At 40.3% G+C, this 25,892-nt stretch overlaps 1 protein-coding gene across 1 annotated transcript; it reads right to left on the bottom strand.

Moving 5' to 3' along the window:
- Positions 1-1,725: 1,725 nt before the first annotated feature.
- Positions 1,726-13,346, bottom strand: LOC114240143 (lysosomal proton-coupled steroid conjugate and bile acid symporter SLC46A3). The gene is made up of 7 exons (XM_089736596.1): positions 12,529-13,346; positions 11,057-11,216; positions 10,121-10,222; positions 3,928-4,065; positions 3,451-3,534; positions 2,409-2,565; positions 1,726-1,937 (listed from the first exon to the last, which is right to left on the bottom strand). Exons 1-7 carry the CDS (start codon positions 13,291-13,293, stop codon positions 1,817-1,819), a joined length of 1,527 nt encoding a protein of 508 aa, XP_089592722.1. The 5' UTR covers positions 13,294-13,346; the 3' UTR covers positions 1,726-1,816.
- Positions 13,347-25,892: the final 12,546 nt, after the last annotated feature.

The following is a 25,892-nucleotide window of genomic DNA, read 5'->3' as shown; positions in this document are numbered from 1 at the left end:
TTGTTCTTTGATACTCTACTTGCGCACTGTACCGAGGCAAATATTATGTGTCTTTGGAATAATTAAAATTATGTATAGTTTTTCCGCGTTTAAACATAACGTTTTTTTTTTTTTTATTGCTTAATAGGGTGGGTGAGCTCACGGCTCACGTGGTGTTAAGTGGTTATCGGAGCCCATAAACACCTATGACGTAAATGCCGCCACCTACCTCGAGACATAAGATCCGAGTCTCAGTTTTAACAGTACAAAGGCTGCCCTACCCTTCAAACCGAAATGCATTACCGCTTCACGCTAGAAATAGGCAGGGTGGTGGTACCTACCCTGCGGACTCAAGATGTCCTACCACCACCAGTAAAAGATTAGTAAAACCGATTTAAAAAAAAATCCTATTGAATAGGACTCTACTAATGTTAGAAAGTGGTTGGAATTGGACAGACTTTTTAAGTTACTAGATTTTTTGTGTAGTCTATTTTATCAGCAATTACCAAATGTAATACTACGAGTATAAATTAAGATATCAGGTTAAATTACATTAATATCGTGTTTCTTTTATCGGTTTCGTCACAATAGATAATTCTTGCTTTGAATTTAATCAGTCCTTAATTTTATAGGAAATTTCGGAAAACACATAAAATACATATCTATTAACATACATGGATGAACTCTGGAGAGTAGTTGTGATTTCTCTCTCATATAAGATCTGGGCGCCTATACTAGGTTGGCTATAACCTAGATTTTAATTATTATCATCGTCCAAATTGATGTTAATATATTAAGTACATTATTACAGTACAAGTACATTACTGTACTAATTTCAAAGGTCGTGTATGTGAAGAAGAACTAGGAAATCGTTTAATGACTTGACACAAATTATTACGTCAATAAATAAATAAAGAACTTGGAACAAATCACGCACGGTCATCCCAGTCCCAATTTAGTATTCCCTATGTTAGGGGTACCACAGACTGATATACATAATTATACATTTAAATATATGTGTAGATATATAGATAATAAACTGCCAAACAAAGAGTAAACAATCTGTTCATCAGAAGAATGTTTTCCCGATGTGGAAATCGAACCCACGACCCTTGGCGTAACAATCAGGGCCGCTAACTACTGAACCATCAAGTCAGTCGCTTAAACAATACACCTGAAAGTTGTACAGAGAAAATTCGTTCCTCCTCTTCTTTCTCATCCATCCAATCAATAGATTTCGCGATGATTGAAGACATTTTGTAAAACATTGAGATAGAATTTCTAGTGGAAGAGCTCGTTTAGAAAATAAAAATAAAAATCGAATACGGATCATAGATTGGATGGGTATTGATATGTAGTTTGAATATTAATAAATAATATTAGAATTAATAATAAATAATAATATGACGTCATTGAAAATATCATACAAAATGTTAAAGCTACTTTCTTGACTAACCTCATAGTTGGCTATGGCAATATAATATCGGTTGGCTATTGCATAGATAAAAAAAGATATCCTGTACAATCCTTTTTATGTAATCACTTGAGTTATTAAGACGTTTAAACATATAAGAAAAAGCAGTACGGAGACGTATCTAATGACACCTTATTGAAATAAACCAATTGTTTATAAATTATGTAACACATACTAAGGAAATTTTGGTGCAAGGTTAAATTATAATCATCACTTGCCCTTCAGAATTACAACTCAGTTTTTAGTCGCTTTCAGTTAAATAAATAATGCGATTTAACCATGATACTTTACTATATAAATATTTATTACTTTGAATTCTCCAAATCTTATCATTACAAAATTTCTATTTGTAGATTCTGTGTATCATGTGTTCTCATTCTTTGATTTGGTTTTGCCACTGTCAATATCGATTTTCTCTAGCCGCTCAATAATAACGGTACATTTCGTTTTTTGGCAACTCTTTTTATGCTGTAGATAGAACCATCTGTAAATAGAATTTCAAGTTAATGTTTTTTTCTGGATTGAACATAAAAATAAGATTATTATAATTGGTGTGTCTTTTTAGAGTCTTAATGTTTTTGGTATTGGATATTTCACTTCATTATATTATCTATATGTATAAAAAAACGAATTGCTGTTCGTTAGTTTCGCTAAAACTCGTGAACGGCTGGACCCATTTGGCTAATTTTGGTCTTGAATTGTTTGTGGAAGTCCAGAGAAGGTTTAAAAGGTAGATAAATATGAAAATGCTCCGAATTAAATAAAAATAACATTGTTGTTTTCCCTTTGATGTGTCCCCCGTTGGACGGATTGCTTTTGTTTGTTTTAAGTTTATTTTATACAAAAGTTTAGGTATTTTATTTATCGATTGAGGCACCACGAAGTCTGCCGGGTCAACTAGTATTTAATAAAAATGGTTTTTAATGATAAAGATATTTCATTATGCAATACAAACCCGAAAATGATAACAGGTGGCACAGCCAGAATAGTGCTGACGTAATAAATAATACCGGCGTTTATTTTAACGGTGAACATGTAGATCCAAGAGTAAAGCGGACTAAACGTCATGGACGTCAAGACTTCTATAAGATTAAAAACTGAAATCATTTTTCCTGGAAGCAAAAGGGAGCATGTAATTTTAAATAAAGGTAAATTTAAATGACGGAGACATTTAGGACCGGGCATATTATTAAATTGTTATTGTAGATGCTATGGAATACTTTGAGGATTTGCGGTAGGCAGCGGCTCGGCTCTGCCCCTGGCATTGCTGAAGTCCATGGGCGACGGTAACCACTCACCATCAGGTGGGCCGTATGCTCTGCTGTATACAAGGGCAATAAAAATAAAATAAAATAAAGGATATGAGGGTGCGCTAGTATGTCCTTGTTTATATACTGCAGGATATAACAAATAGCTCAGTAAATAAACTTTCATTTTTTGTATCCAAACTATTCTGTCAATCATCTTAGTTCATCTGTCAATGGAATAGTGGGCTGTAGTCAGATGTTTTTATCTAAAGGTATAGGTCATTTTGTCATATTAATATTGGAATTATTTGCAAATAACCGGGTTATTCATTTTAATTACAAAAGAGTTTTGATTCTAATACGCACTTATGCATTGAGACCGCTAGTCTATATTTTATATACTAGTAAGCTATCAATTATGATAGAATTAAATCTATTCCAATATTATAAAGAGGGAAGATTTGTTTGTTTGTTTGTTTCGAATAGGCTCCGAAACTACTGGACCGATTTGAAAAATTATTTTTCCATTAGAAGCCGACATTGTCCCTGATGAACATAGGCTACTTTTTTTATTTTATTTTTTATTTTTTTTGGTTTCATGTGTGTTTTAATGTTTCCGAAGCGAAGCGAGGGCGGGTCGCTAGTAATAAATAAACAAATTAAAACCAGGAGAAAATTATAACCGCCAAAATAAACAAACCTTCGAAATGGCCTTAATAATTAGAAATCATTAAAAAAATCCTTACATACCCAGTTCATCACTTGAGACTAGTTTGGATGAAATAGATCTCATGGCTGTGAAAGAAGTAGCATTGAAAGTTTCTAATGCGACAGCTGAAATTAATTATTGAGATTACTTTCCTTTTCCGTTTACTTAAAAATGACTTGTTTAATATATTGCTTTTTTCTGGGCATGATAGGCTTGAAAAGTTCAAAATCCAACTGGTCACTGGAGTCTGAACATTAAAAAAAAAAAAAAAAACTTGAAATCGGAGTCTCAACCGTACGGAAATAATAGTATCTTTGTTGTAGAAATTGCCGGGGTGCTTTTGGCTAATACAGGCAGGAAAGTATTGAAATTTTGAGATCCTATTAGAATTCTTCCGCGTGTATACTCAGCAGGGTTAAATTTCAGATTGTAATTAATTACGTGTGATTTTCAGACTGAATAAAAATGCCCTAAGCAATTTCAGGACAGTAAAATTAAAGAGTAATTCACAATCTTACCTATATACATTTCTTTGGTGTTTCTAGCGAATCCAGTAGCAAGGCTTCCAATTATTTTACTACAGTTCGAAATCAGTCCTAAAACGGAGTCATTCCATTGCAATCTGCGGCTAAACAGACTTATTGAAATGAATGCACCTGAAAGTTACAGAGATACTTAAATCATTCCGATAGAGGCACCCGTCACATGCGGACGTGCTCATCGTCCACTCGATCGCCCGGTCTTTGTTCGCCCGGCTTTTGTTAGCCCGGCCATTGTTCGCGCGGCCTGTGTTCGTGATACATCTGCCGACCAAGTGTGTTTCCTGGAAGCTTTTATTTGTTTTGTTTTAGTTATTTTTGTGTTCGTGGAACATTTGCCGACAAAGTGTTTTCCTGCAAGTATTTATTTGTTTTGCTTCTTTTTGTAATTTCTGTTTTGTTGTGCTTTTTCTTTGTCCTGTAGTAATCGCGCCGCATTGCCACCTGTGTTCAATAGAACCGCTCAGGTCCGAGAAGTTGGGGCCTCGCCGCAAGGCGAGTGTTTTCAAGACCCAGGGCCGCCCCACCTGGGTACTCAGCGATCATGGACGCTGTATTCGTGGAATTCCTCCGACTTCGTCACCCACAGCTCGCCTCAGAGTTTCTGGCTTTCAAGGCCAATCACACTGCGAGCTCTCTCGAAGACTCCGCCGTGCTCGCTGCTCCTGCGTCGCCTGTACCTGCGTGCAAAGCGTCTACATCGAGCACCGCAGCCTCCGTCGTGCCTGCCGTTCCCGCGTCGCCTATACTGGCGAGTAAAACTACTGCGTCGTCCGCCGTGGCCACCGTTCCAGCAGCGCGATCATCCGCGGCCTCCGTCGCGCCCTCCAAAACTCCTGCTTGTAGGTCATCTGCGCCCGCCTCCTCGTCCTCCGACTCTGACTCGGAGATGGAGGTCGACCTCGCCCCCGCCTCATCGACGGATGGATTCACCCTGGTACAAAAGGGTAAGAAGCGTGCCGCGGAGTCTCGAGCTCTCGCGGCCGCTAAAATTAGCAAAGCCGCGAACGCGTCGCGCCCCCGCCCTCAGACTCCCGTTGCGCCTCCAGCCCGTGCCACTCCGTCGCCGCGACCGGTGGCGCAATCTAAAACTCAGACCCCTCCCCCGGTTATCCTTCAAGAGAAGGCAGCTTGGGACCGAGTTTCCCTGGCCCTTAAGGCCAAAAATATTAATTTTGCCAGCGCCCGTAATCTCGCCAACGGGATTCAAATAAAAGTAACGACACCCGACGACCATAGGGCCCTCTCAAGTTACCTCCGAAAGGAGCGTATAAGTTTCCACACTTATACGCTCCAGGAGGAGCGCGAACTCCGCGTTGTCATACGTGGAATCCCGAAGGAGCTAGATGCCGATCTCGTCAAGGCAGATCTGATAGAACAAGGCCTACCAGTAAATTCCGTGCACCGCATGCACACCGGCCGCGGTAGGGAGCCATACAATATGGTTTTAGTCGCCCTCCAGCCTACCCCCGAGGGTAAGCAAATTTTTAACATTCGGACCGTCTGTAGGCTCTCCGGTATTGCCGTCGAAGTCCCCATAAAAAAGGCACTCCTAGTCAGTGCCATAACTGCCAACTGTACGGGCACTCTTCCCGTAACTGTCACGCGCGCCCCCGATGTGTTAAGTGTTTGGGCGATCACGCCACGGCCCTCTGCGCTCGCGACCAAAAAACCGCGACGGAACCGCCTAGCTGTGTCCTGTGCCGAACACAAGGTCACCCCGCGAACTACCGTGGATGCCCCCGAGCTCCAAAAATAAATCGCCGCGTCGCCCGTCAAAACCGCCTCCGAGCTTCCGGCTCAGACATCAAAGCCACGGTACCCTCTGTGCCGAAGGCTAAGCCTGCTTTCGTGCCGGCGTCGGTGCCCAGCGTCTCGGCTTGGGCTAAACCGTTGCCGTACACGAACACGGCTACAACTCTCTCCCCCGCGACTCGTCCCACCCCCGCGATACGTCCCTCCCCCGCGACCTGCCCTCCGACCGCGTCCGAAAACCTCGCTCTAGCGATCGACTTTTTTCAGTCGATCAACTTTGAGCGTGTTAACGCTTTGGGTGACGCCATTCGCGCCGCCTCCACTGCACAACATTTCATCGCCGTTGTGCAAGAATACGCTGACGTATACGCGTCGTTAAATACGTACGTCCTCCCCTCACTCCGCCGGTAATCAATGGCGTACATTAGTAGAATAAAACCCTTATCCGTAACAATAGGATTTTTTAACGCTTACGGTCTCGCAAATCAACGTGATCAGGTTTGTGATTTTTTGCGTGACCATCAAATTGACATTTTCTTAGTGCAGGAGACCCTACTTAAGCCCGCGCGCCGTGACCCTAAAATCGCGAACTATAACATGGTCAGGAACGACAGGCTCTCTGCCCGTGGTGGTGGTACCGTTATTTACTATAGAAGAGCCCTGCATTGCGTCCCGCTCGATCCTCCCGCGCTCGCTAATATCGAAGCATCAGTGTGCCGAATCTCACTGACGGGACACGCGCCGATCGTTATCGCGTCCGTTTATCTTCCACCGGATAAGATCGTTCTAAGCAGTGATATTGAGGCGCTGCTCGGTATGGGGAGCTCTGTCATTCTGGCGGGCGACCTAAATTGTAAACACATCAGGTGGAACTCACACACCACAACCCCGAATGGCAGGCGGCTTGACGCGTTAGTCGATGATCTCGCCTTCGATATCGTCGCTCCGTTAACCCCGACTCACTACCCGCTAAATATCGCGCATCGCCCGGATATACTCGACATAGCGTTATTAAAAAACGTAACTCTGCGCTTACACTCGATCGAAGTAGTTTCAGAGTTAGATTCAGACCACCGTCCCGTCGTCATGAAGCTCGGTCGCGCTCCCGATTCCGTTCCCGTCACGAGGACTGTGGTGGATTGGCACACGCTGGGCATCAGCCTGGCTGAATCTGATCCACCATCGCTCCCGTTTAACCCGGACTCTACCCCGTCTCCTCAGGATACCGCTGAAGCCATAGACATCTTAACATCACACATCACCTCGACATTAGATAGGTCATCGAAACAAGTTGTAGCGGAGGACTTCCTTCACCGCTTCAAATTGTCCGACGATATTCGGGAACTCTTTAGAGCTAAGAACGCCTCGATACGCGCCTACGACAGGTATCCTACCGCGGAAAATCGTATTCGAATGCGTGCCCTACAACGCGACGTAAAGTCTCGCATCGCCGAAGTCCGAGATGCCAGATGGTCTGATTTCTTAGAAGGACTCGCGCCCTCCCAAAGGTCTTACTACCGCTTAGCTCGTACTCTCAAATCGGATACGGTAGTAACTATGCCCCCCCTCGTAGGCCCCTCAGGCCGACTCGCGGCCTTTGATGATGACGAAAAAGCAGAGCTGCTGGCCGATACATTGCAAACCCAGTGCACGCCCAGCACTCAATCCGTGGACCCTGTTCATGTAGAATTAGTAGACAGTGAGGTAGAACGCAGAGCCTCCTTGCCACCCTCGGATGCGTTACCACCCGTCACCCCGATGGAAGTTAAAGACTTGATCAAAGACCTACGTCCTCGCAAGGCTCCTGGTTCCGACGGTATATCTAACCGCGTTATTAAACTTCTACCCGTCCAACTCATCGTGATGTTGGCATCTATTTTCAATGCCGCTATGGCGAACTGTATCTTTCCCGCGGTGTGGAAAGAAGCGGACGTTATCGGCATACATAAACCCGGTAAACCAAAAAATCATCCGACGAGCTACCGCCCGATTAGCCTCCTCATGTCTCTAGGCAAACTGTATGAGCGTCTGCTCTACAAGCGCCTCAGAGATTTCGTCTCATCCAAGGGCATTCTCATCGATGAACAATTCGGATTCCGTACAAATCACTCATGCGTTCAACAGGTGCACCGCCTCACGGAGCACATTCTTGTGGGGCTTAATCGACCAAAACCGTTATACACGGGAGCTCTCTTCTTCGACGTCGCAAAAGCGTTCGACAAAGTCTGGCACAATGGTTTGATTTTCAAACTATTCAACATGGGCGTGCCGGATAGTCTCGTGCTCATCATACGGGACTTCTTGTCGAACCGCTCTTTTCGATATCGAGTCGAGGGAACCCGCTCCTCCCCACGACCTCTCACAGCTGGAGTCCCGCAAGGCTCTGTCCTCTCACCCCTCTTATTTAGCTTATTCGTCAACGATATTCCCCGGTCGCCGCCGACCCATTTAGCTTTATTCGCCGACGACACGACTGTTTACTATTCTAGTAGAAATAAGTCCCTAATCGCGAAGAAGCTTCAGAGCGCAGCCCTAGCCCTAGGACAGTGGTTCCGAAAATGGCGCATAGACATCAACCCAGCGAAAAGTACTGCGGTGCTATTTCAGAGGGGAAGCTCCACACGGATTTCCTCCCGGATTAGGAGGAGGAATCTCACACCCCCGATTACTCTCTTTAGACAACCCATACCCTGGGCCAGGAAGGTCAAGTACCTGGGCGTTACCCTGGATGCATCGATGACATTCCGCCCGCATATAAAATCAGTCCGTGACCGTGCCGCGTTTATTCTCGGTAGACTCTACCCCATGATCTGTAAGCGGAGTAAAATGTCCCTTCGGAACAAGGTGACACTTTACAAAACTTGCATAAGGCCCGTCATGACTTACGCGAGTGTGGTGTTCGCTCACGCGGCCCGCACACACATAGACACCCTCCAATCCCTACAATCCCGCTTTTGCAGGTTAGCTGTCGGCGCTCCGTGGTTCGTGAGGAACGTTGACCTACACGACGACCTGGGCCTCGAATCAATTCGGAAATACATGAAGTCAGCGTCGGAACGATACTTCGATAAGGCTATGCGTCATGATAATCGCCTTATCGTTGCCGCCGCTGACTACTCCCCGAATCCTGATCATGCAGGAGCCAGTCACCGTCGACGCCCTAGACACGTCCTTACGGATCCATCAGATCCAATAACCTTTGCATTAGATGCCTTCAGCTCTAATACTAGGGGCAGGCTTAGGGACCCCGGTAACCGTACTCGTCGAACTCGACAAAGAGGTCGACGTGCAACCTAACCCATGCATCAGCCCGCTGAGTTTCTCGCCGGATCTTCTCAGCGGGTCGCGATTCCGATCCGGTAGTAGATTCATTCGCGAAACAATTGCTCTTGAGTTGTTAGGTCTCCTTCGGAGGCGCTCGGGCAGTTGTTAGCAAATCCCACCCCTCTTGGCTGAGCCTTTGCTCGCCCACCTGTCCTGGTGAAACTGGAAAGGCCTTCGGGCCACCAGTAAACTTTCAATCATAAAAAAAAAAAAAAAAAAAAAAAAAAAAGATACTTAAATGACAATACTATAATGTTTTACTTACATAGGGTGTCTTTAAGCCTGCACTAGTAGGTACTAACTACCACACTGCCTACTTCTGCCGTGAAATGCCTTTTGGTTTGAAGGATGGGGTAGCCATTGTACCGTAAAACTGAGTCTTAGAACTTCTATCTCAAGGTATGCGGAATTTTCGTTGTTATAGAGCCCATAGACGATGAGCTCCTCAAATTGGTAATATCGGATTAGCTCTTAGCCCTTCTACCCACTTTCTTTTGCTTTAGAGCAAGTATTTATTTTGGTAATCGCATATCAGTTTTCTACTAGCATTGCCATCAATCGTAAGGATCAGAAATTTTATTTTATGTATCTACGTACATACGTCAGAATGAAGATAATTCAGATAGAATTATTCTACTTGAGTACATTGCTAAATTATTAATGTTTCGTTCCAGTTTAAATAATAATCCCCAACACTCACATAATACCACATAGGCCTCTTTATTATTATCTCTTCTTAAATTAGCCACATATTTGAACAGTACTCTGGCCGTCTCGATTTGCTAAAAACCCTGATAATATGCCATTTAATGTTTACGCAAGTGATCTAAACAGATTTAAATTTAATATGTATACATAATAAAACTTTACTGCTAATGCTATTCAAACTCGAGCTAATTGTGCATTTATTGCATCGTATTCCGTAGCTATATTTCCAAATTCTAATTTCGAATTTGTAGCCTAAATATCTAATCGCACCTTAATTAATTCTCAAGTGATTTTAATCGTACCTACGAATGACAAAATCAATAATAAGTGTTTTTGGACATATTGAATTTGATATATCCGTATTTGATTTATTAAAAGGACATACCCAATAAGTGTATGCAGATGTAAAACGTGTTGTAGAAACTGTAGTTCAGAGCATCCCAATTAAATCTGTAGCGACAGAAAAGATATTTCACTGTATTTTCACCTGAAACCATAATAGTGCTATGCCATTATTGTACCTAGGTTGCTTAATGAACTTATTGGTGAGGTTAAGAATAACTAAAAATACGAGCTAAAAGCCTAGTCATTTGTTAATGTTAGTGTAATCACTATGTTTATTATGTCTTAACGATTTCATGGTGATTTCATTTAAAAAAATGTGGCAAGTATAAAGTTTTGTTTTTGATGAAAAAAAGAAATGAATAATTTAGGGAAGAAATAAAATTACTTAGAAAAAGTTTGATGATAAGGATAAGGAGCTTTAATTTGTGCTCATTTAATACGAATAAAATTTTCTAGAATTAAAATTAGTTTTTCCGAAAACAACTACAGAATCAGAACAAGATAATTCATGCACGCCTTTTAGTGTCATTTTTTATTAATATAGATGACACTTATGTTTATTTCTAGTCTCTTTATTTATTTACTAGCGACCCGCCCTCGCTTCGCTTCGGAAACATTAAAACACACATGAAACAAAAAAAAAAAAAAAAAATTAAAAAAAGTAGCCTATGTTCATCAGGGACAATGTCGGCTTCTAATGGAAAAAGAATTTTTCAAATCGGTCCAGTAGTTTCGGAGCCTATTCGAAACAAACAAACAAACAAATATTTCCTCTTTATAATATTAGTATAGATTCTTCTTAACATTTTAACAGCAAAAAGGACAAACTAGCAAAATTGCGTGATTTGGTTATCAATGATAAATAAGTCTATGCGAATGCTACCAAGCTTACTTATGACATTGAGTTAGGATATAACATGTACAATTGTGTATCTCCTTAAATTTTTACATGAATAAAAATAACAATTAAGCCCACCAGTCGAAGATCCATAAATGAAAGCGATCATAGCCAGTATCAAAATAGACTTTGTCCTGCGGTGATTAGGTCCTTTCTTGAATGCGACGTTTAAAGTGTCCTTGACGTGCTTTATGTCGAAGAACGACTTAAGAAAGCCGCACGGGCTCTTAGCTTCTTCCTGGAAGTATTGAAAAGATGCATTGTCCTTCGATTCGACTTAGTATGTATTGAAGTGGAAGGTTTATGGCTTTCTCTCTGAGGAAGTTGGTAATAACGATTAATGATAGTAGGTTCTGTATTATTGGCGCATCGGGGGTTTAGGTCAGTACAAAAAAAATTTTTTGGACAGTAAATGTATTATTTTATAAGTAATATTTTCACATACAACACTAGTTGAATACTAGCTACCTTGTGACATGAAGTCTAATTATTAACTTAAATTAAATCTTTGATTCTATAAAATGGAAGAAGTCGTCGTGGCCAAAAGGATAAGACGTCCGGTGCATTCGTTGTTGCGATGAACCGGTGTTCGAATCTCGCAGGCGGGTACCAATTTTTCGAATGAAATACGTACTTAACAAATGTTCACGATTGACTTCCACGGTGAAGGAATAACATCGTGTAATAAAAATCAAACCCGCAAAATTATAATTTGCGTAATCACTGGTGGTAGGACCTATTGTGAGTCCGCACGGGTAGGTACCACCGCCCTGCCTATTTCTGCCGTGAAGCAGTAATGCGTTTCGGTTTGAAGGGTGGGGTAGCCGTTGTAACTATACTGAGACCTTAGAACTTATATCTCAAGGTGGGTGGCGCATTTACGTTGTAGATGTCTATGGGCTCCAGTAACCACTTAACACCAGGTGGGCTGTGAGCTCGTCCACACATCTAAGCAATAAAAAAAAAAAAAAAAAATTAGCTTTGCAACAGAAATAGGCCAACCCTCCTTTTTAAATATCAAAATATTTATACAATCGATGACGCTGACTGACGTACAACCTTAGGAAAAAAATTGTTAATATTTCTTCATGCAAAGGTAAGATCTTGGACGGAGACTGTGTTTTTTCTCGGAAGATTTTTGATATTTTAAGGTTTTGAAAATGAAGTAACTGCTTAAGCGACTCCACTGTTTATTGTTATAGGATGATGTAATGAATGTGTCTGCTGCTCTCTATCAACTAGGTACTTAGAATTCTCAAATGTTTACTTACAACAGTTAATTGAAATTATACTTATTATCAACGCACATCGTGAATTTTTCATAAGTTTCTGCTACCGCTAAATTATAATGCCCCAAAGAAAATTCAGTAGCGCCAAATTTTTATAGTGATACTTAATTTGAATAGAAAACAAACAGTATTTCTTTTGAACTTAATTTGGGTATATTAAAAAATAATTCAGTTTCTTAAATTTTGCAGAATGAACTAAATATAAATAAACAGATTGTATCCGTAATTGATTATTTCTTTTCGATTACTAATATCACCTACCTTTTCATTTTTCTCCGGCAAACTTTGTACTTTATCTTTTATGTTCACGAAACCATAAATAATACTAATTAAATATAGCAAGCAGCTCAAAGAAAACACTCCGTAGTAGCCAGCGTGTTTCAAAATAATACCACTTAATACTGATCCAATGGGAGAACCAGCCGTCAGACAGAGGTTGGCGATGCCCACTCTAAATGTTCTAGTTTCCTCACTGGACGCATCACTGATATAGCTGAACACTCCCATATAAGTAGCAACCCACCCACCAGTAACAGCAGGTAAGAAAGCTTCAAAGAACGCCATGACTTCTACCGGAAACTCATAAAAGAAATAAGTGTTGACCAAATTGCTGATACATGCGAGAAGTTCTCCTATTATTGGTAAGAGAATACACATTTTTCTCTTTCCCGTTCTGTCACTCCACGCTCCGAGAAAAAGTATTAAGAAACTTGGCATCGCTGTTAATAATACATTTTTCCATGTTTCTATACCAGCTATCAGTTCTTGGATGTCTAATTCTTCTTTTAAGTACTTTGTTCCCTCTCTATTTAGAAGAGCATCACAGATTTCCTCTCCGTAGTTCTTGTTGACTCGACAAGCTTTATCAAGACTAAGATTTTGGCTAGCTAATTTAGTCAGAACACTAGGTATCACGTAGAAAGCTAAAACCGGTTCGACCGTTGCGTTTTCTTTAATGTAAAGGTATTTTTCTTTGAGTGTTTTTTTGTCGGGGACTTCTGCCTTTAGTGGTTCGAGTTCAGCCATTTTCGTTGGAAATGAGATCGTGACTGAATATACGAATTGTCGTCTATTTGTTTCATGTTTGCAATCTAAATATTAACTCGTTTTATTGATAGAACATTTCTGTTATAGCACTTATCAGTATTTCAAAGAAACACGACTGTTGTGCATACAGTGCAGTGTTTGTTTCAGTATTAATTCTGTTCTGCATTAAAAGTCACTGTTGATTGGCTGCCTAACTTGAATAATAAATGAACATCAACGTGTTTCCCATGTTTCGTCAATTTTACTAGAAAAAAATATATTAAATACTCGGGTGTCTGTTAGACCCCCGGTGAAGGTCAAGGGGCGACCTGAGGGGTGAGGCCGCGCGGCGCGCTACCAGCACTCTAGCGCGCTGCCGTGGAGTGAACAGAGCGACCGGTCGACGGTGTATCGCGTCCCGACCCGGCAGGCTGGTTTTGGTCCAGCGGGGTATTCCGGGACACCAGCGGCACCGTCTGGGCGGCCCGACGGGCTGCCGTACCGAGACGGCCGACGTTTCAGAGCCTTCGATTGGCCTCGAAGGCTCCGTCGGCTGGGCGTCCTTGGGGCGAGCCGCGCCGTCTGGTTGTAGTGTAGACCGCAGTAGCCGCCCTACCTCATCCGGGTTCTGACCTCGGAGGGGATAAGACGTCGGGTGTAAGAGTGCAGGCGAGTCGTTTAGTGGGTGGGCCCTAAAATCCTTGGGCCCGCGGTCTGCTCACAACACCATGCAGATCGTTGAGTCTCACATACTCCGCGCGCCCCTTTTGCGCGGGGACCTCGTAGGAGGTTGGCACTAAAAAGGGTGTCGGTTAGAGATCGTTTTCAGCGATAAGTTCGTCCTTTAGTTATAAGTTAAAATTTTCTGATTTACTTTTATGTATTCTGTATTATGTATGTATCTGTATACATTATCGTTATTTTGGTATACCTATGTAAGTGCAATAGTGTTGTTTATTATACATATTCGTTTCCTTACTTATTCCTCTATTCCTTCTCTTCTATTTTTTTGTTCCTACCTATGCTGATAGCCTCGAGAGGCTATATCAGCGTTACCCTGGCGTGTACGTGAGCTCTCGGGGCTCGAACCGGAAGTGTTGCTAGCACTAGCCCTAGCTAAAGCAGTGCTTCGTAGAACCTACCATCGGATCGGAAACGCGACTCACTGAGAAAATCAGGCGAGCAGCTCAGTGGGGTTTTTCCTTCTTCATTAGTTGAGCAAAACATTATTACGAGTTCAGTGACCTATTTAGTTTATCATTTGTGTACTCGAAGAAGATGTCAACTAATCAAAATCATCGAGATTTAGCTGTAGAATGAATAATTTCAAACATTAAATTGTCAATGCTTCAAAACCGTATTTAGAAGAAACTTTGGTTTCTGAAATTTCCCACAAAAACTGTTGTAATTAACTTTGTTGCTTAAATATATGTATTTTTTTTCTACTTATTAGTGTTTGTCCTGTCGAGGTTCGGACGGCATGTCCACCGGCTTTATATGTCCGTACACTATTGTGTTTATGTAGGGTGACAATGCTTTAGAATATCTTCATAGTTATTATTGAATCATAAATATATGTCCATCCTAAATATTACAGTGCTTTTGTATTGATCTTAAAGGTCACATACGTTTTTTTAAGAAAATAAATCAAAAAGATTTGTAAGTTTATTTTATCTGCCATAGTAACACTTACTTTAATGTGCAGTTCGCATACTTCATAACAATTTTTCGTGATGTTTTTTTTAAATTTTGTGGTTTTCCCTTTCTATCATTTATTTATTCCTTTCTATGACACACTGAATTGGAGCAGAGTGCATTCCCTCTATCTAGAACCGCTATGCTCACCAACAGATAATGACAGAACATTTTTCTCACGAACTTTTGTTATGAATATCTCTCCACGGTCCAGCACTGATCATTGTTGAGGGAATTATAAAATTGGATGTAGCGGCTCTATTGTGTCGTATTTCTTTTTTTTACATGGGTTTTTGCTAATATGGGTAGACGAGCTTACAGCCCACCTGGTGTTAAGTGGTTACTAGAGCCCATAGACATCTACAACGTAAATGCGCCACTCACCTTGAGATATAAGTTCTAAAGTCTCAAGTATAGTTACAACGGCTGCCCCACCCTTCAAACCGAAACGCATTACTGCTTCACGGCAGAAACAGGCAGGGCGGTCTTGAACAAAGAGTACCGAGTGAACAAAAACTATTATATTTTATTTGAATCGTATAATTATGTTTATAAAAGCATGGTCACAGTACGATCCATTGAAAAATGCAGCACGGTCTCCGCTTGTGGGGTCCCTCGGCTCCATTGTTTTCTAACTCTAATTTACTGCCGACATATTTTCTCTCTTGAACTTAAATAGTGGGCTTTCGCTATTCTTACACCTGCACAGTATTGTGGAAATGAACAAAGTAATTCGCTCCTTTATGTTCCGGTCGTAATTTCTGTACTGCAAAATTTTATCAGACTTCGTATTATTTCTAAAGCACTAAGTATTCATTTCTTATCATTGTAAATAAACAAGGGTTGATTTGGTAATATATCTGTAAGCTTGAGGGTAGACATTATCTTGTTGAACACCAAGTAAAACGATGTCACTTTTTGATTCCTGATTTAATCAACAATATGTTATCTTAACAATTCACTTTAACACTTGTCCAACTTTAACCAGTACGTACAACAGTCACTGAATCACACAACGTAACAACGATATAGTAAGTGCACCAGGCAAACGCAGTCCAACGAATGTTCATTTCAAGGCATGTTCCGCCTTTTTATACTAGCCGGCGCAGCTGGCTTATGAGTCACTTCTGTTGCAGCTGTTGTTTACGAGTGGAACGACACGGCCGGCGCACCTGGCTTGTGTGAGTCACTCCTATTGCACGTGCTATGTAACATAAATATCGTTAACGCCGTCACGGCCATACTGACGTGCGCTCGTCCTCGTGCGCGCATTCTTATGGTATGTCTGTGAACAACAAATGTGTTCGTTCATCCTGACATGAACGGATGCAACTTAAAACGTGGTCTATGATATTAACAATCTAGTACGGTTCGGTTCGCATAATTCTTCAGAAAATCCTATACTGGCTATAAATAACCTTCAGACTGCTTACATACCTGGGCCAGTTCATTTAAAACTCTTCAGGTATGTAAGTATGTCCCTTTTAACTTAGACCGGAATTGTTATCCCTTCAGTTTTTCGAACTGGACCGGATAATGCTAGACCGAATCGCAATTCCTGTAGCTAATTGTTGTGGCTAATCTGGATGAAAATCCCTATAGCCAAGCCATTGGACCGGACAGACCCTTCAATGACTTCACACTTTTTTTTTTTTTTTTTTTCTCTTTTTTTTTGCTAGTCCGGATTAACATCTCTCTAGCCACATACAATTCTCTCTTTTTTTTTTTTTTTTTTAATCTGCGTGTACGGTAGCGTTTGTTAAAACATTTCTTAAACCAGAACATTTATACGGAATTTCTTCAGAAATAGTGCGAGACCGACCATCGTTTTCTACATTTCCAACCCACAGACTATGTTTGCTGTATCGCTTTTTGCGGACAAAAATGTCGCTTCTATTGTCAGTGATAGAGTCGTCATCATTAAGATCAGTTTCATGAACAAGATTAATTAACCCATCTGTGTACGCCGTCACGTCATCGTCACTATAATTTTCAGAAATTTCTAGTAGGCCTGACGGGCCTCGAGGTACTTCACGTAAGTTTTCATGGGGAAATTTGTACACTCTATTAGAACTATTTACATGTCTCAATTTATACCTATCGTTTTCCAAAACTGCAGTAATGTTGAAGGGACCTTTACATTTTCGGTCAACTTACGAAAACAAAATCCCCAGCGGAAAAGAGGTTGACTTTAGCTTTGCCTCGACTAAACCAAGCTTCTGTTTGTGCCCCTTTTTTTTTATGTTTTCGCCGGTCTTCGACCGTGCTAAATCAAGATCTAATCTAGAGGGATTATCACTCTGTTGAAACTTTAAGATATTTCAAGTGAACTACCCTGAACGGCAAACGTCTATTCTATTGGAGTAAACCTTGTTACTCGACAATGTGCACTATTAAGGGCGAGTTGAATATCCCCTAAGTGCTCTTACCATCATGATTGGTCTAAGTTACTTTCAGATCAAAGAGTGACTTGTTCATGAAACCGCTTACCATTGAATAAATTACTATGACTTTATAAGACTAAATTCTGACCCTGAATGGAACATAAAGGGGAAGCCAAAACCACTTATCTGTAACACACTGAAGCTCTGGAACACACGTTGACGTCTCTGGTTGCACCTGCCACAGCACCTGGAGCAGTGTCGTTTTTCTTCTTGTAGCGCATGGAACACCCAGAAGCTACATGACTCGCATCACCGCACACGTAACAGCTGACTTGCAGGCGAGAGCCGGGCGCCCACGGATGAGGAGGTTGTTCAGGTTTTGCTCACAGTCTCCCACGAGGCGGCGCGCCCTAGCGCAAGTGCAGCCGGAGCGCGGGGGCTCCAATATCGGCAGTCCGTGCTGGAGGCGTGGTCTCGTCGTTTGGCGGACCCGTCGGCTGGCCTCCGTACCGTCGAGGCGATCTGCCCGGTTCTCGCGGACTGGGTGGGCCGCGACCGCGGAAGTCTCACCTCCGGCTACCTGTGCAGACTCACAAGACATTTTACCACCATGCAAACTTCTTACCGCAACAAATCTTACCAGCCACCACGCAAACTACAATTTTACGGGTTCCACCTCTCTTACACGATGTTACTCCCACACTGAGGAAGCCAACCGCGAACACATGTCAAGCACGCACAAGCACGCACTTCACCGGAAAAACCTGCATCCGCCAGCGGAACCCGAACACCGCCGCATCGCCAGACACGAACGCACCGGACGTCTTATCTTACAGGTCACGACGACTTCAGATGTGTCAATTTTTCTTCCCCACGGAAACTTGCTTGCTTTCTTGTTTGCTTGCTTGCTGGAGCCCGAAGTCATCGAACGTGTAGTGTTATTGGTATTGAATCGAGTAGATTCTAAAATTTCAGCGACAATTCACAGTCTCATGTCCTGGTTTACTGTACTAGTGCCATGTAACTCTAGCAGTAGTCATTGGCTTAAAAACGATTCGTGTCGGAACTACCCACTCGTCATGACAGATCCATTATTGCGATCGAAGTATCACTTGAGATTTGCACTTGCCTTAATTTCTTGCAATAGCTTGTTACGTGTTGTATTTCAGTTAGTAAATGCCATGTGATGAAGTCGACAGTCAAACTGGGCAACATGAGCCAGAACGTAAGATGTGACGATTTCTTCGTGGCTCAGATCTTCCATCGAGGTAACAGAGACGTTATTACACGACTTACGTATGCTGCATTCACGCTCTTGTGGCGTACCACTACTAGTATTCTGATCTGCATCATGTTTTTTTTTTGCTGTACTTCGAACATTTCAAACACGTCACGTGAGTCCTGATCCCACTTCTGATGTAAGCTTGAGGGTAGACATTATCTTGTTGAACACCAAGTAAAACGATGTCACTTTTTGATTCCTGATTTAATCAACAATATGTTATCTTAACAATTCACTTTAACACTTGTCCAACTTTAACCAGTACGTACAACAGTCACTGAATCACACAACGTAACAACGATATAGTAAGTGCACCAGGCAAACGCAGTCCAACGAATGTTCATTTCAAGGCATGTTCCGCCTTTTTATACTAGCCGGCGCAGCTGGCTTATGAGTCACTTCTGTTGCAGCTGTTGTTTACGAGTGGAACGACACGGCCGGCGCACCTGGCTTGTGTGAGTCACTCCTATTGCACGTGCTATGTAACATAAATATCGTTAACGCCGTCATATCCAAGGGTTGATTTGGAAAGCTTTGAGGTTTCAGATAACGAATCGATAGGATTCATGGATTTTTCGTAGACAAATCAAAAAGCTCACGTTCCGGTGTTAAGTGATTTCTGGCCATAAGTGGTAACTCTTAGTAATAACACTTTAAATACCGCTGTCCTCCTCCTCAAGACGCTGGCTGGCAAGACGCTGGTTAATAATAATAACTATAATAATAATTGGGCACAAATCACGCCTGGTCATCCGGCCCCAAATTAGGATTCCCTGTGTTATGGGTATCAGAGGCTGACATACATACTTATATACGTTTAAGTATATACATATGTAGATAATAGACATCCAGACAAAGAACAAACAAACCTATTCATCACACGAACTGTTGCCCGATGTGGGAATCGAACCCACGACGGCCGCTGGAAACTACATACCCGATCCTGTAGACCGAATGGTAAACAGTCGACGTCGCCCAAAGCACGTCATTACGGATCCTCTCGATCCATTAACGGTACTTTTAAGCACCACAAGCACCGGTCACCGTCCTCGTCGAAGCCGTCGCTGGCGACGAAGGGCTCGACGAGCGAATTAATAAATAGACACAGCCCACTGAGTATCTCGCCGGATCTTCTCAGTGGGTCGCGTTTCCGATCCGGTGGTAGATTCTGCAGTGTTAGCAACACTCCGGTTTGAGCCCAGTGAGCTCACCTACACACGTTAGGGTGAAGCTGCAATAGCCTCTCAAGGCTATCAGCATAGTAAAAAAAAATTATTATGCCGGAACGCAAGACATCTGTTGTTTGAAGGATGAGAAAGTTCCATATATTGGATATGACCGCTCATCCTTAGTAGACATTTTAATCACGAAGATCTAGCGATTTCTTAAACATCTTGAACGTTTATTTTGCCTCGTGGACGGTAACAAATTTTGTTCAATAAAAAAAAACCGGTGTGCTTGAAATTAAGTGCATTACCGTTGATACCGAAGATAAACTTAAAACTTCGTAATATTTCCATTCATTTCACTAAAAGCCACTCACGACATAGGAAAAGATGTTGAACTCGAAAACGAGTTCACGTGAAGTTTTAAGTTCGAAAGCTGCGCTTCCCTAACTCACGCCAAGGGGAATAACTGGGTTTTATCTTCTCTAAGCTATTTCGAAGATTTTAGCCTTCATGATTCTTATGTTATGCTTGGTGTTTTATGGCGTACCTATTTGTATTTATAGGGATTTTTTTTACCTGGTTGTTGTTTGTTAGAGCTGTCCCGAGATGTATTTTTGTTAAAACACAAACGATAGATGAGCAGAAAAGCGCGCGGCTTCACTTGTTGTCAAGCAGTTACAGAAACCCATCGATATACTAAAAATGTTTGTTACAGAAATTTATGCTAATGTTTATTACAAAAATTTATGCTAATAAATGTTTTTTTTTTTGTGAGTTATGTTTTATTATTGAACAGCTAGTTGTTGAATAAAAGCCCACTGAGTTTCTCGCCGGATCTTCTCAGTGGGTCGCGTTTCCGATCCGGGGGTAGATTTTGCGAAGCACGGCTCTTGCTAGGGTTCGTGTTAGCAACGTCGTCAGGTTTGAGCCCCGTGAGCTCACCTACTAGTTAAGGTTCCGCTGAAATAGCCTCCCAAGGCTATCAGCTTAGGTAGAAAAAAAAAAGTTGAATAACAAAACATTAACAATTGTTTTGGTGCCACAGTGAAACGGCGAACAATAATAATGAAAAAATACCCAGTAATTATTTACTGATTATCATATTATTATCTTGTTCATAAAATTGAATCGATGCTCACAACGTACCGAAATCTTCAATTTCTAATTAAGCAAACAATTCTGATACATCAAACAAATGTTATTCAAGTAAACTTTACCGTTCGTGAAGTTTATTACAAAACTACTGTTATTACAAGAGATAGATCAAAAATGAGAATTTTGTAAACTTTATTGTTCACCAATAAAATCTTACATTATCCGCGCGGAGGGTGGTACAAGACAAAAGTGATAGCGTCTAACTTTAATTAAACAACATAAATAGATTTATCGTACTTAATTTTATACGAATCTTTAATAGGATGGTAGCTTATTAAATCCTCATTAAGTCTGCCACAATGGGTAGTACGCATGCTATCTTTTACACGTGAAAATGTGAGATCCATTCAATACCAGAAGCAGATTCCCAAGGTGGCTACAGGCAATGCCAGGACATAGTTGTTAACTAGAGAGTACATATTATGTATTCATAAGTAGTACAGCATAAATTTTACAAACATCACCTTTCAGATCCTTCATTAAGGAAGTTACTTTAGAACACATACAAAGTACGTATTAACTTAGAAAAGAAGAAAAGATAGCGTAATTGCAACAAGTTTAACTTGATATAATTATACCATGCATCTCATCATTCAAGATACGACGGCCTCATGAACATATCCTTATTATTTTAAATCGAAACATACAAATACTTACCGCTAAATGTCGCTACTGGAATTATGAACCAGATAGACCGAAGACCTATTGAAAATCCGAACGCACTGGATATCGATTGGAGAGACCTATATTCAGCAGTGGTTAGCCTTAGACTGTGAGAGATAGAGAGACTTATCATCTATATATTAATACGTGAAGCAAAAACTTTGTACCCCTTTTTACGAAAATTGCGCGGACGGCGGAGTATGAAATTTCCCACACTTATAGAGAATACCGAGAAGGAGCGCAAAATGATAATATTTTTTTATAATTAAGCATTAATAATACATTAAATCAATAAGAAAACATTACACCCACTACCATGTATTTGACACACACATGCATATATACTCTTTTGTTTATTGTTAAAGTCTGTGGTCAAATTGAGAATAAATTAATATTGTTTATCTTTATTATTATTTGTCTATAGTGTAGTCTTGGCGAAATCTGTGATTATAGAAGTATAATCAATAGTCTGAAAATAGAACCATTATAATGTTCAATAGTCGAATTTCGACCGCGGGACCACTAGTATGGATTAAGAGGTACGCAATTTATCTCAATTGTATTTATATCTGGAAATAAATTTAAATTAACATTTTTTTTTCGTTCGTAACATGCACCGTCACATAAAGGGTGTTCTCACGGCGACGCTATGCGACTGCTCGGCTATACGTGCTTACTGAGCGAAGTCAAAGCATGCCGGGCTCCCGACGACTATGTGACACTTGAAAACTCGAGGTAATGTTCGCGCTTTTAATACTAACAGCTTCAGCCGTCGGGAGTTCATGAGATTTCATTTCGCTTAATGCGATGTGACGTAGGAAATTTGTACTCGAGCATAGAGTGTTTTCACTAATTTTGTAAACTGCTAATTTATTGCTAAAGGTTTTTGTCAGAAGAAACTGTTATTGTAAGGATAAATAATTATAGCAATTAAAGGTGTTTGGATCTTTTTTTATTTATTGCCCTTGTAGGCAGACGAGCGCACTTCAGCAATGCCAGGGACAGAGCCAAGCCGCTGCCTACCGTTGCCTATCTAACTGACAACTGGTGTATTCGGTAAATCGAAATATGCTGATATATGTATGTGTGACTTATACCTCGTTATAAGTGAGCTTAATTAACCAGTTACCGAGTTCCAGTGATAGCACTCGAAAAACCGGATATAACATAGACAGTTTTGTATGCTCCTAACATCCTACCCACGATCTTCAGTCCTCCCGTGAGCATGGCGCACTGTAATATCAGGTACCCATTAAATTTAAAAAATGTGGTAAAATGTCGTTAAACAATAATATGTGTTAATCCCTGCACCATAAAGTCCTATAAATTAGATGACATGACCGTAAGACGTAGTTAAACATAATTGAAATATCACATATATTTATTAAGATATTGCATAGCTTTTATCGCGGGCCTTGAGCGCGCCGACCGAATCATGAAATTCCGTAACGAAAAAAACCTTACACCTCTCACATCGCCTACCATGCATGCTACCAGCATACCATGTAGCTCGCGTTCAACACATTCACACGTTGCGCTTGTGTAGTGTTTGTGAATAACCGCGTGGCGTGACGTCACACTGCATGCGCATCATGACAAGTCTGCCCATCTCTCTCTCGCGCAGTCTAGCTTATGAGTGTAAAGGGGACAGTTAAGGTTTTGCTTTTATTACTGTTTAATATAGCGTGGTCTTGTTTTATTATTGTTTTAATATTAAATTATCATTGTCTAATTATAATTGCATAAGTTGATGAAAAATGCTATGCAATAGCTTTACCGCGGCAGGTTCCGAGTGCCACACGTTTGTTTTTTATTATTTTTAAGATTTCAATTCTATATGTCTGCTTTTAATTAAAATTCGATTTATCGTTTAGATTACGGTCTAAAAATTAAATTTAAATTCTCCGAAAATTTGAATGGATAAATTTATTTGAATAGCATTGAATACGAAATGGGTAATTCGAATATTACGAGAGGCGGCACGAAGTAAAATAGGGATGAAAATATTCGCGTATTTTCGTGTATTCCTTCATTTGTTACGTGACTAACGCTTCTCAAAGGGGCTTATTACGTTTGACAAGATCCGCTGCGTGGTTCCGTATATTTATTTATTTATTTGCTTGGACGACTCGACTGGAGGATCGGTAGACCTGAATTTGTTTTGGTTAGGAATTACTCCTCCCGTTTTTTATCTCTGTGATTTACCGGGAAAGCTTAGTTATTTCATCAGCTTATTCATTTTGAAGTCGTCGTGGCCTAAAGGATAAGACGTCTGGTGCATTCGTATCTAGCGATGCAACGGTGTTCGAATCCCGCAGGCGGGTACCAATTTTTCTAATGAAATACGTACTTAGCAAATGTTCACGATTGACTACCACGGTGAAGGAATAACAATTTGCGTTGGTAATTACTGGTGGTAGGACCTCTTGTGAGTCCGCACGCGTTGGTAGGCCTATTTTGGCCGTGAAGCAGTAATGCGTTTCGGTTTGAAGGGTGGGGCAGCCGTTGTAACTATACTGAGACTTTAGAACTTATATCTCAAGGTTGGTGGCGCATTTACGTTGTAGATGTCTATGGGCTCCAGTAACCACTTAACATCAGGTGGGCTGTGAGCTGATCCACCCATGTAAGCAATAAAAAAAACCACATTCATTATTATCACATATTAATTCCTTCAACTATTGATAGCTATTCTTAGAAAATTACGAGTCAGCGGTTGTTACTTGATCTCATTCAAGAGCCCGTCTCGTTCTGATACTAGAAAATATCAGCTACAACGATATGCCCGTATTGGACTTGTTCTAAATTAGTTTTTTAAATTAGTTGTATTTTTTTTTCTACCTTACTTATTTATTATTTTACTTTATTTTCACTAAGACAATATTTATCTTTATGAAAATTTTACCATTTTCACGACTGTTTATATCGATTCAGATAAGTACATCTTGGCGTCAGGGGCGTCATGGTTTTCATACATAAGATCTATTATAATGAAAATACAATACAATTCTATAAAACATTACTTGTTTATTACAAAAAGCCACGTCTTAGTTTTTACATAATCAGCCATTTTGTGATGGTTATAGCAACTACAACTTCTTTTATACAAACAAACGGAATTACTGTGAAACAATTCATAAAATGTAACTTAATATTCACTATGAATATTTTAGTGATTTTTACATGACTCTGACATTAATTTATTTTACATAAATTATTTTTAACTAATATAAATTAACATTATTATTATCCAGCCTATTAATAAATGGCGACAACGACATTATTTGCATAACAATTACAATACTTAATCAAATTAGTAATGTTAATTATATCATAATTTATGATTAATATTTATGTTTTATTAATATTTGATTATTTATACATTAATTTGTGTTTTTAAACAATAGTATAATCATTAAACATACTCTGAACATTTTCACGTCAAAACAGCGTCTACTAAATATTAGATATGGTAGAATCATCTTGCTAATAATAAATACATAATAACATAGAAGTAGTGGTCCCGCAGTAGTCGAAATTCGACTATAATTAATTGGAATTGTAAGTTTGTACACTAGTATGATTGTATATTATACTTCTATAATCACAAATTTCGCGAAAGCTACACTATAAAAAAATATTAATACAGACAAACAATATTTAATCTATTCTCAATTTGACAACAGACGTCAAGAACAAAAGTTTGACAATAAATAGTATGCATGCGTGTGTGCGTCAAATACATGGTATGTAGTGTGTGTAATGTTTTATTTATTGATTTAATGTATCTTTTATGCATTATTTAAAAAAAATATTATCATTGTGCACTTCTTCTCTATATTCTCTATAAGTGTTGAAAATTTCATACTCCTCCGTCCGCGTAATTTTCGTAAAAAGGGATACAAAGTTTTTGCTTCACGTATTAATATATAGATTAACTAAACTATAAATAATTTTAATTATTGTCAATAGTGGCGTTTGCTTTGCGCCCATATAGACTAATAAATATAAGCGAATAATGATTTTAAAAGGCTAAACAATGTGTTGATTTATAAAAAAAATATCAGCACTCGACGATATAAAATACACCACAAGTTTAGACGCAAGAAACTATAAAACATATAATATGTGTTTTAATTGGGAAAATCATAATTACTCAGAAAAGCATTGAAACTGTTTGAGCTATATTTACCGATTCCATTATCAGCGCACGGCAAATCTTTTAGTTACTAAGCAATTACATAGAACAAT

The sequence above is a fragment of the Bombyx mandarina genome, chromosome 22, assembly GCF_030267445.1.
Source record: "Bombyx mandarina strain Sakado chromosome 22, ASM3026744v2".
Classification (NCBI taxonomy): domain Eukaryota; kingdom Metazoa; phylum Arthropoda; class Insecta; order Lepidoptera; family Bombycidae; genus Bombyx; species Bombyx mandarina.
The sequence above is the reverse complement of the archived record's forward strand: the minus strand, read 5'-3'. Positions and strand labels throughout refer to the sequence as shown.